Source organism: Pungitius pungitius, chromosome 8 (assembly GCF_949316345.1).
Source record: "Pungitius pungitius chromosome 8, fPunPun2.1, whole genome shotgun sequence".
Taxonomy (NCBI): Eukaryota; Metazoa; Chordata; class Actinopteri; order Perciformes; family Gasterosteidae; genus Pungitius; species Pungitius pungitius.
Genome location: NC_084907.1, coordinates 6,438,332 through 6,450,911, shown reverse-complemented (window position 1 = coordinate 6,450,911; position 12,580 = coordinate 6,438,332). Strand labels below are relative to the sequence as shown.

At 44.6% G+C, this 12,580-nt stretch overlaps 1 protein-coding gene across 1 annotated transcript; it reads right to left on the bottom strand.

The window, feature by feature from the left end:
• Positions 1-3,027: 3,027 nt before the first annotated feature.
• Positions 3,028-12,182, bottom strand: dusp7 (dual specificity phosphatase 7). The gene is made up of 3 exons (XM_037490407.2): positions 11,359-12,182; positions 9,392-9,820; positions 3,028-7,219 (listed from the first exon to the last, which is right to left on the bottom strand). The coding sequence occupies exons 1-3, from the start codon at positions 11,765-11,767 to the stop codon at positions 6,900-6,902; spliced, it is 1,158 nt and encodes a 385-aa protein (XP_037346304.1). The 5' UTR covers positions 11,768-12,182; the 3' UTR covers positions 3,028-6,899.
• Between the last annotated feature and the right edge of the window lie 398 nt (positions 12,183-12,580).

The window sequence follows — 12,580 nt, the reverse complement described above, 5'->3', positions numbered from 1 at the left end:
TGCGTATGGGCTCCGCCAGCATTAAAAAAAAAGTGTATTAAAATGGTTATTGTTCTCGCCTCTTAGTTCTTATTCTTATTTGCAACTTTTTCGGCATTGTTGAAAACAAACTGTAATACACTTTTTACAGTTTGCGATTGTGCTCATCAGATTTTTCAGACTTGACGAAAATGTAACAATACGAACAATCGTGATCTAGAGACAGGGGGAAAACAATAAACACGCTCCGACATTCAGAATGCCGACTAGTGATGAAGGTGTGACTGAGATCACAGCACATGGACGACGGGACTAAGCACTGCAGCTCCAACATTGACTGCTCTGCTATCAGTCTTAGCTTCCATTTCACAGGTAAGCAGGCCTCAACGTGACGAGACATGAACGCCTCTCCCTCCCGTGCACTGCAGCTCCCCTGCTATACCCCCCATCCCTCCCTCTCGTTATGCTCTCGAAGTGAAGCGTTGCCGGAGAGGGCGCTGAACTGGTTCTTTATATAACTGGGAAGGAGAGGCGAAAGAATGGAGCACATCAGAGAACAGTACCACTCACAGTGGGAGGACGGCGCTCGCCTAAGTGCTGCGGCAGCAGATATTTGCCCATCATTATTCCAGCTCCTCTCAAAGGAGCCAGCTAAAGTAGAGCTTCTGCAGGAAAATAGTCAGACCTGAGCTCCTGTGTTTGCCAATAGCACGACTGTGATTGTGTCAGTCAGACAGAGAGCACAAGGGAAATACGGTACAGAGACACACACACACACACACACACACACACACACACACAGTTTAATCTGCAACAAAACATCTCATCCGGAGCAGGAGGTAACACCTGCAATTAAGCTGGAGGAGGAAGTGTTGAGATCAGACATCTTTGTGCTGTGACCCTTGATTCACCCCTCGGATCACATTCCCAAAGAGACAGTTTGACTATAAGCAGCATGTCTTGTTTTCAAAGCTTTGTGAAATGCACAAATATTCTTGCTAACAGGATTTGAAAGAAGTGAAAACCAAAGTGAAAACCAAAATGAACCTGACCGGTTCTCAGTAATATTTTTTAAGTTGAAGGTCTCACAGCGGCTTCATTAGCGAGCTGCGGGAAACAAAGACATGCAGCTCTAACGACGCAAATGCCACAGAGCCGTCAAGACGAAGTTCTCAAATTGTTGCATTTCCTGTTACATTAACCATCGACAATGATGACGGCCATGTAGGGAAAAGCCTGTCATCGCGTTGCCAGGAAACCAGAAAGTAATCAGTCGGCGGTGTCGATCACTCTGTCCCCAATCTCTTTCAAACGGGCCTTCATTTCCTTCACATCCCCTCCGCCGTCACTGTAATATCCTGTCAGAATTACCACGAGGCCAACGGCTCACTGGATGGCGCGAGGAACTCAGAGCAGAAAAAAAAAATGAAAGACGCGCCGCTGTGGAAGGAGGGAAGCGAAGTGAGGGCGACACCGGAGGAGATATTTATAGCCGGCTTAGCTCTGCTCGCAGCGCTGCCTTTAGATGCCCTTTTTTTTTTTTTTCAATTCCCACCAACCCCGCTCACTGTGTTCTCTCTCTCTGAATGTCAGCCTCCACCGTGTGCACAGGCACCATTGTTAGCCGCTAGTTGAGAAGGTGAAAAGGACTGTTTGGGTGATGTGAGACACAGGATTCAGCTTGGATATTATAAAATTGGTAATTCCTCACATCTGGATCTCGTCCGCCAGCCTTTAGATTGAGGAACTTTGGACTAATATTTATCAACACAAAAATACTTATTATGTACTTAAAAGAATGGTTCAACAAATATGCTTATTTGTATTCTTGCCCAGAGTTAGATGAGAAGATAATAAACTGGATGATAAGCCATTTGGCTCAATTTAGCATGAATACAGTAAAGCAACAGCTAGACTGGCCCAGTCGGGACCAGTAGGTCTAGAGCAGGGGTCCCCAAACTTGTTCCTGTGAGGGCCAGATAACTTTTCCCTTCTCTGGAGGGGGCCAGGGTCAGAAAAAGTGTGACGATTGCAGTGGGTGCCTAAATGTAAACATTTATTGTTTTTCCAGAAAGCCACATATAACCAAATAAGACTGAAAAAAAAAATCATAATGCCCCTCTGGTATTATTAAGGGGGCCGGGCCAAATGTGGAGGCGGGCCGTATCCGGCCCGCGGGACTTAGTTTGGGGACCACTGCTCTAGAGCTATAGGTCATTGATTTGTGCCTGTTTGTTAAATTCCGTACCAATTGCAATTTTATGTCCTGACCATTTTTTGTGTGGCTGGGAGCAGTTGCTTGGCAACCAGCTAAATCTCTTGGAAAAATGCAAACCCTCTGACTTCAAAATCCAAGATGGCTGCTCAGCACGTCAACAGTAAAAAAGAAAAAAAGGTTTGCAAGAAGACGAAAAGTCTTAGGCAAAGCTAAACTAAACCAAAACATCCATCTTGTTGTTGTTCTACTCCAGACAACCTTGTTTCCCAGAAGCCTATTTTCCTTTTCAAAAGGTGATTGCCTCTGGTCTCCTTATTCAGCATTCATGAGCGGTATATAATCATTTAATTAATTTACACTATGTGTGTTTATTAATGCTTTTGTCAAGTTTAAACGCCAAATGGAAGCCAGTCTACGGACATAAAAGTAATTTTATTGATCCTTCGCTAAACCCTTTCCCAAATCAGCAACTTTTAAATCCTTTAAATCCAGCTTCACAAGTGAACCCATTTAAGGTTGACAAAAATCGTTTATTGTTTACAAATACCATAAAAAAACTAGTGTTGTTATATTAGAGGAAAGTATAAATGAAAAGTTTGATGTTGAGAGTGTAACCTTTGGTCACAGTTTACCATGCCATATCAATCATTATTAGAAAATAATAATAATAATAATAATAATGATAATAATAAAACTGCTCAGTTGATTCAGTGGATTGATATAATTGGGAAGGATTCCCCTGCATTTATTGCAATTCCCGCAATTTCTGCAATACTGAAATTTTAACCCGATTTTGTGTAATCATGTTGTGAGAAAGAAAGGGAGAAATGTTGTAAAGAAAAAAATATTTCAATATTTATTTGCGGTACAAACATGTCTTGTGTTGTTTCCATACACTGTACAATTCATGGGGTCAATCATATTTCCTTCAGTAGACAGATGGTGAAACTGCCCCGGTTAACATGCCCCTTGTTTTCAAATTTCAGATTGCATTTCCTTTTAAAAACCGTTTACAGCACAATACAAAACAGCTTTTTGACACGTGTCTGAAGCTGTAACGCGATGCAAGATGCATTGTCAAAAAAATCCCTGAAAAATTCCTCACTGAGGTAACATTTTAAAAATCATCCACTTTTTCTTTCGCCGTGTACTTAGTGCCGCCGCCCCTCTCTTTCGCTTCTCTTCCCCTCCCGAGCACACTCCTACCCAGATGTAGCTACACGTTTAAGGACACAGAAACGGCCGTTCCCGTGATCTGACAAATGTAAAAACAGAGAAAAAGACTTGATTTCTCTCTCATTGTTACAAAGACACACGCGCACACACGCGCACACACACACACACAGAAAAGAAAACACAAGAAAGCAGCTCAAAACCATCCATTTTCTGGTGAAATAGAAAAGCTCCGTACTGAAATATATTTCAATTCTAGGGTGCCAGTGATGAAGTTGTTTTGCTTCTTTTAAGTGGGACATAACTGCAGACGAGAGAAAGCCATTCAAGCGTGGTAGTACTGTTTTCATCTCTGATGTTGCAGGAGAGGAAATTTGCATATTAATTAATAACACATAGATATATATTCATATCGAAAGGCCACAGGAATAGAGCATGTGATATCAAAACGGAGAAAGACGTAATCATATAAGCAGGGGGGTGTAATAAGCTGACACACAGCTGTGTGGGCGTTAGTGGGGCCTCTTTAGGTATCGGACACCCCAGGTGAAATGTTACTTCGGTCCACGAGCCGCATCGAGCTGGATCTTGTGTGGTAATAATAGAATAGATATGGTACAAAAGAAGAAGTTTAAAAAAATTTGAGGTCTTAGATCTACAAAAAAAACCTGCAAAAAAGGGTGTTTTGATATATTGCAGAGTAACAAAGAGGACCTTGTGTGACCCGCTGTTATTACCATGTTCTGATTCAAATAACAACAAATAACTTTTTACACAACGTTTTTTTCTAAAGTGAGATACAAAGTATTGAACAGTCAGCATTAGAAACAAGTTAGAAAGATTATATAAGGCCAGCGAAAAACCAACCCTGTTCAGATTCAACAACCGTGCCGTCTGCCCACTTCTTTGCTTCTAGACCTGTGAGTCCACATCAGCGCTCCGCAACCACACCTCTGCAGCCTTTAACGATGCAACGAGAACGTGTAGCGTTTTCAGCTTCATTTGCAAAATTTCAACCAACTGCAGGTCGCCCTCGGACCACCAGGCCAGAGGAGGACGTGCAGGTTGTCTGTACTTGACTCGGAACTCTGGAGAGAGCCGTGTTTCCAGTGGCATGATGTTTTTAAGATATTTAGACAGCAAATTAATAGCATTTTTTTCCTTTTTGGAGTACCGTCAAAACCAATCTGCTTTTTTTTTAACCTTTTTGTGAAACAAAACCAGTCTACAAAAGGTTGAGAAGACATTAGCTTGTTTATGGAGCCGTCCCATCGGTGGCCACAACCGGCTTGATACGGGCAACAGGTTTGTGCAGTTACATGTCGAATCAGACTCTTATGAGCATCCGTCAAAGAAAGAAAGTAGATCTCTCCTAAAAAAAAAAATCAACTTGTTGATGCGTGACGCCAAATGTGCCTACAGACACTGACATAAGTTTAAGTGCTGCCGTGCTGTTGGACTCATTGGAGGAAACCTGCGATGAAAAAGCGCAAATACTGCAGCATTTGCACCTTCTTTTTGGAGTATTTCAATTTAAGGTGCTTCTGATGTGGAAAAGATCTCAGAAAGCTCTTTAACTACGTGCTGTGTACCGCTGTGTTCAGCAGCAACAGCAGTTAAAAAAAACGGTCCTCATCATTCGTCTTCCTGCCACGTGAAGCAACATCCAACCCGTGGTCACTGTTAGAGAGCATACAGTACAGCAGCATGCTCAGGTATACAAAATAATACCAATCTGTTTACCATTAGCGCTATTATTATATATATATATATATATTTATTTATTTATATCAATTTGCGTTTAATATATCTTTCATATAGCCAAGGCTAAAGGGTGAATCAACTCAGACAAACCTTTCTTTGACAAAACGGGGGTGATCCCTTTGCTTTGCGTTTTCTCCAATGCAGTTATCGGACGTGGAGCTACTGTAAGTGCAGTCTGTAGCTGAGGCCAGTCCCAGTGCACAACACTACAACGCCAGGACCACACTACAGTCGTTTTTGTATTCTGGTAAAAGGAACCTAAGTTGAGGATGTAAATTAAAAAAAATTAAAAGTCCTGTTAGGCAAAAAGAAGTATGGTAATACAACAATGTGGTGAGGCACTTCCTTGCCAGATGTTGAGGTCAAATAAGCTGCGCGAAAAGTCGTTTTGAAATGTTAACACTACCTCAGCGCCTCAAACACCAGAGGTGTGAGGAACCAATTTGGCAAAAAAAGACAAAACACACTGTTGGTCGGACAGTATGCAACGCGATGAAATAACCGAGGAAGTCCAGAGGTTCACTTCCTAACTGAACTAACAAAAAGACAACTGGTACTTGTTGTAAGGCAACTGGATGGGGACGGAAGAAGGAACCTGCACTTGACCCAAAGTCAACTCGCCTGTAGTATCTGTCTGCCCCCCCATCCCCTAAATAACCCACCCAAACCTCTAACCCCCTGAACCTCGTCCTTCGCTCGAAGAGGGGGGTCTGTGGGGGGGGGGCAGTTCCTGCTCCCTGCCCACTCAGCGGTGCAGCTGTCGGCACTTGTCGCAGCCTGGGACTGGCCTCTCCTTTCCGCTCCTCCTCTCTGAATGTCTCTTTATCTGCCCGTTTCCAGCACCGGCTCCGAGTGCCAACAAGTCAATGGCTACGCCACTGTGCAAACTGCATTAGGTCATTACAAACCTCGAGGAGAGGAAGAAAAAAAAAGGAAAAGAAAAAAAGACAACTGGGAATACCACAATAACGTTCCTCTTTGTTGGCGTCTCCACCCTTTCGTTAGTTTTACAATCTCTTAAGCCATTGTTGGATTGGATAGATACAATTTCTATGTGTATATATTTATATAAGGTACAGATTTGTGCGCAAAAATGTACACAAAAATATACAAAAATGCATAAAGACATACTGGATGTACGTTGACATAGATACAGTACATACAGTACAAACATCTGTGTTAACTCCTTGGTTTGTAAGACTCTACATTCAGTAGAGCGAGATCTCCTACAAGTAAATCCCAGGTCCTCCACTTGGCACCAGTCAGCTCGGCCAGAGAGCCGACAGAAAGACGGAGAGGATGTCCTTCTCTGGCGAGTCGGGCGCCGTAGATTTTTCCTATCTTTGTATGAAGCTGTCTGTCCTCCCTGCGTCCTTCGCCCGGGCGGTTAAGTCTCCTAGGTTCTTTGCGACAAGACAAGTTGATCACGGCTCTTTCTCCTTCGATTTTCAAATGGAGAGGACGCCACTGTAAACCCATTTATCAGTCCCCCCCCACCGGGTTAAAACGCCCCAAAAAAAGAAAAGAAAAAAAAAAACCTTCCTCTTTCAGCGTGGCATCCGTGACCTTCCCGGCCCCGCCGCTGTTCCTTCGCCAAAGGCTCTCCGACAACGGGCCTTGGGGGGCTAAAACATCCTGGCAACTTCCTTCCAGCGCAGCCACTCGTTATCCTGGTTACAAAACCAGGTTTAACCACCTTACCCGTCCCCCCCCCAGTCCCCGTCCCCCCTTAAAACATGAGAAGGAACAGCCACCCCAGCGGTTTTCATCTGGACTCCAGCGTGTCCAGCTGAAACACGTTGTGATTGGTCGGGGTGGTGAAGAAGAGCTGGTCGTTGTGCGTCGGGGACGTCGAGTGGTTGTCACAGGGGCTGCTGAGGCCCAGCGTCCGCTCAAAGTCTAGGAGCTGGCCCATGAAGTTGAAGTTGGGGGAGATGTTGGACTTTTTCCTCTTGACGAAGTCGTACGCGTCGTTGAGCGACAGGTTGAGCTTCTGCATCAGGTAGGCCACCGTGACGGTCACCGAGCGGCTGATCCCGGCCAGGCAGTGCACCAGGATGCCGCACTTTTGGGAGCGGGCCTCGTCTGCGGTCGGAGGAGGGTTGAACGGGCCGGAGGGAGGAAACCAGGACAACAAGAGTTTAGATGACGGAAACAAAAGGATCATTGAGCGAGAGGGGAAAAGATTCCCTGCTATTTGACTGACTTTAATGAAACAATTTAAATAAGTGTTATGTTCTATTTTGTTTCTCAGTAGTTGGAATTTGCTTTTGAACTGAGATGTATGGATTATAATAATAATATTGCAGCAGTTTTATTTAAAGCATTGATTTGTATGCTGTATAGTTTGAATTTGGACCCCCAAATAGGTGATTTTTGCTATGGTAATAACTGATACAATTTCTATTAAACAATGAACGATATTTACAGAATACAGATATGAATCGGAAAAAAACATCTGTTACAATCCTCATAGAACATATTTAAGTTGTTATGTAAGGCATCATTGTGAAATATAATCCTGATAAATCCCAAGAAAGAAAACAAATGTCATTGTTGTACATACATTGTTGCTTTTAAAATCATATACACATTTTAAGTGTTCCACTGGTTTTAATTGCATGAGATTAAGGACGTCAAAACAATTCAAACTAGGCCAAATTTTGTTGGTATCACATTACAACTAAATTGTAATAATTTGTGCAGTAGAAATATTAAATGTGATGTTATCACGATATACCTCCACAGAATGTCCCCTGTCTCAATGCTTACAATTACCACCTTTGACTCTAAACATTTCAATATACGTCTACTCCAGAGTGACCTTTCCCATTGACAGCAGAAAGTAATGTTTCATTCTGCTGTCTTGTCCTCATTCTGTAGTAAAACCTGGATAAAGAAAAAAACATCTTACATTATTGAAGGGCTGCATCCACCACCCGTCTATCAGTTACGAGGCCCTGCACTAGCATCTCTGCAGGCCATTAGAGCGAGAGTTAAGTGCTTCTTTCCTTTCTTCCTCCTCTCTCTCTCTCTTTTATCCTCTCCTTTATCTCTCTCTCTCGGCCTGCATCTCTTGTTTTAGGATTGGGGTCAGCTGGCTCTTGAGCTCAGGCGGCTCAGCAGATGTCAAATGAAATGTATATGCGATGTGTGCTAACTTTCCACAACTATAGAAGGCTGAAAAGACAAGCTTGGTTAACTTGTCCCGAGCTGCTCTTTGGATTGTGCAGCGTTACATAACTCCATTTGTGCTTCAAATGCTTTGTAACCCAAAAAATGTCCACGTATTTGCCTGTTGAATTGCCTGAAATCACTAAATTCCTCCATCTCTACATGTGCGTACAATCATTTCAGATATTTAAGGAATCTGCAGTCTATATAAGTACATCAAGGTCACATCTGGGTCTCCTTTTCACCACGAGCTTCTCTCCCGCACCCATTATTACCCTGCAGTTACTAAAAAAACCTGATGTAATCCCTGCACATTACAGCCAGCCAAATTGCAACATTTAACATCCACATGACCCGAATCTACCACGACCTCTGGCATGTCTCACTTCCTCCCAACAAAGCCAAAACATTAGTATTAAAAAAGAAAGAAAATGTCTTTGGTCTGGCCAATCACAAAGACTGTGGTTCTCATTAACTCATCATAGGGGGAATTCATTCATTCTCTGGGATTAAATCAAAGGGAATGATGGGAAATAACTCAAAATGATGAGGGGGATTTAAATCTCAAATATTATTTTCTGTTTAATTCATTTAAAATGTTTCCACAAAACCCATTATTGGCAGAAATATAATTACATAATGTATGAGTAAACTGTACTGTATTTAAAGAGGGTAATGGAGGATTCACTTAAATTAACAAAACTAGTAATTAATTGATGATTGGTCATTTAAGTCATTTCCTTCAAGCATTTCACTGGTTTCAATTTCTCAAATTTGTGAAATTGTCTTGCACACTTTCCACTTCTGACTTTTATTAGTTGATAAATAAATTAGTTGCTGGACAAATACTATTTCACCAATTCCTTTGATCATCATTTCATCTTTGTTCTTTTTCATGTGACAAGACATCTAGCTTCTCAAACTATGGATATTTGCTTCCTTACTTTTACGATTCATCCTCGTTCTGCAGACTCGCAGGGTTGGACGAACACTTGACATTTAAAGGGGTCGCCTCAGATTAATAATAATAATGGTTACCCAGCAACTTCCCACATCTGTTGTAACGTATCCACGTTTACTTACCGATGAACGAGATGGCCTCGGGGAAAAACTGAGACAGGTTCTGGCTCCAGTGATCGGAGATGGGGATCTGTTTGTACTTGAAGTCCCCTTCGTGTTCGAACATGTTGGGCAGGTTGGGCGTCACGTTGAGGATGTACTTGATGTCGTACTTGCTGAGCACATCCAGGTTGGTGGAGTCTTTGGCACAGCCCAGGTAAAGGTACGGCAGGATCTGGACAGGAAACGCCGGCTGGTTAATGGGGAGCGGGCTGCCCTCCGACTCGGTGGCGCTGCCCGGCTCGCGGTCGGATTCCCCGTCCGAGCAGTCGGAGCTGATGCGAAGTCCTCCCAGGCCGAGCACGGAGGCAGGCGGCGAGCTGCTGGTACAGGAGCAGTCCAAGTTGGTCTCGCAGTGCTCGGGGTACTCCGACTGGAACTTGTTGAAGCCACCTTGGAGGATGAGGAAAAGACCGGAAACAGTCAATTGAGGGATAAAAGCCCCGGGTGGTATATAACAAATGCGCCCTGTGCATGACTAAGGCCGAGGTTGTGTTATAAAACATCTACAAAATGGCAGCTGAATGTCAAGCCTGTATGGTACAGGAGGCGGACCATGAAGCTGAATGACCAGAAATAAACCTTCAATTAGAAGTAAAATCAACCAAATAAATAGTTTTTTAATTAACAGAAATGTATTAGAGAAAAATATGTTGCATGTTAAAGGTTGTAAACATTACATTCTATAGCAGCAGGTGCACAGAAGGCTATCCAAATGCAATCAATTTACATAACTTTCTCATCAATTCATATACACAAGAGTCCGTCGTAATCATGATCCTATTCTATTGAAATAGCTTTTGACAACTAAATAGATATATCGATTTTTGTAGTTGCTGCAAAAGAAATGCAGTCATCGCGACCACGCCCCCTTTTTATGCAACACTACGGATTGACATTTTATCGACGCGATATTGGCGTCGTTTTGGTTCGAGGCGGTAAGGGCCGGCCAGATGTGCTCCATTGAGAAAAGCTCGAGTCCCGCGGACAACGCTTGAGCGCGGTGGACTTTTTGTGAATGGCAGCTCGGCAGCTCGGGCAGCTCGGCTCACGTTCAGGTGAAACACGTCGCTCGGATATCCATTAAGCCAAGAACGCGCGCCGTTTACACGCCACCGCCTCGTGTCCCGCTCGCGCGGGGAAACGCGGAGGATTTATTCAAGAGTGTGTCGTCGGCTCTCCTCGTTTCCTCTTTCATTCATGAAAAAAAGAGAAGAAAAAAAAAACGCCAGTGTTTTTTCTGCCCCCTGAAGGAGCGCAACATGGCGGGGCCATTTTTTTAAGGCATTTAATTGAGAACATATTTACCGAGACACCGAGCGCGATTTTCGATTAGCCTGTAACTAAACTAAAAAAATAAAAAAGTAACCCAGGCAAACCATTGATGTCGGAAGTGCGATGTGAAACTTCATTGAGACTTCGCAGTGAGTGTAGTTCACGTGTTTCACCTCGTTTCTAATGGGCCCATAATAACTGCTATAATAGCCGAAGCTGTCGCTGCCTCATTACAGTTCATACATCATTAATAAGACCCAAACTCTAGTCTGCAGACGGCTGATAACCCCCACTGGACGTGTTCGTAGTGTCGCCATACTCTGACACCTAAATATCTCTAGAGGTATTTAACTATAAAATGTGAAGCTGCCTTTCTCCAAGCGCCCGAATCGGAATTTTGCCTGATACTAAAGACCAAACAGGAAAGAATGAAAACATGGACATACGTATGAATTGTCATACCTCATAACATATCTGTAGTTGAGTGCTTGTTGAAATAAACACAGCCGCACTACCTCGAATCATCCTTCCGATAGTTACATCGGAGTGAAATCAAATCTATTTTCTTCTCTTTCTCTTCCAATGAATGAAAGCAACTATACTCTCCAAACGCAGACGCGGATCTTTCAGGGCTTTTCCAAGCTACCTCCACTTACCCTCCAGGTGGAAAGCCTTGCACCCGTCGTCCCGCAGTTTCTGCAGCAGCAGCCCCAGCACGGAGCTCCCGAGCCCGGACTCCTGCCGCTCCGGGGTCGCCTCGTCGTACAAGACCACCACGTCCGTCTTGCACCTCTTGACGAATTTCTCCTTGTCCTCGTTGTTGGGGATGATGGAGCGGATCGGGAGGTTGCCCTTCTTCAGCCGGCGGAGCATGAGGCCCGGGATGGCCAGGTTGATGGCGGACTCGACGTGCGAGGACTCGTACAGCTCGTGGGCTCTGCAGTCCAGCAGCAGCAGCGCGCCGGCGCCGGACTCCAGCTCCTCCTGCAGCCACTGCGCGCTCTTACTCGACATCGTCGTCGCAGTCACGATCGCGGGGTCCCTCCGCAGGTGATTTATTTTCATCGGGGAAACGTTAATCCGCCCGTCCCGTGGCGTGACATGAACAACAACTAAAAAACGCAACAGAACAGGATAGAGAGAGAGAAGAGAGAGAGAGAGAGAGAGAGAGGGGGGGGAGACTAATCACGGCGCTAAACTTCTCGTCCCGCCGCAGCTCCTCGGTCCTGCGGGCGACGTCCCTCCGGTCGGAGCAGGGAACTTGAACATGCACAGGGGGAGGGTGGGGGTTCTCTTTCCCTCCTTCCTTCGGTGCGATAGATGCGGAGGTTCTCAGTCCAGTCCATGGACGTCCATTCGGCGAGCGCGCTCCAGCCCGAGCGGGGTGCCGCGTCGGGGTCTCGCGGTGTGAGTTGCGGACGAGTCGCCGTCGCTAAAGCTCATGACTGCTGTAGTTACTTGACATGCTTTTGCTCCCCCCCCCGCGGTGAGCCTCTGGTTCGTCGGCTCCGCTGGATGCGTTGAAGAGGCTCTGCGGGCTTGTCATTGAGACGGAGGGCGGGGTGGTGAGATTTAAAGGCGCAGAACCGCTGAAGACTCGCTGGAGCGCAAGGACGCTTCTCACGACATTCATCCCCATTCATTGAGAGCCGAGCGGAACCGGGGCTCGTTTGGGAATGACACGTTTGGCTCAGGAATCCGCCAAATGAAAGACACAAATTTGATTTACACACGGAAATGTTCAGTGTGTGGGAGCCTCTCATTTTTGTTGTTGTAAATAATGCCAAAATGTTCCTAATAAATAAGACTTTTGAGGTTCATCGGCTTGCACAATTATGGTCTATTTCTATTTTACTTTTTAGTTATAAGGCTTTCCAA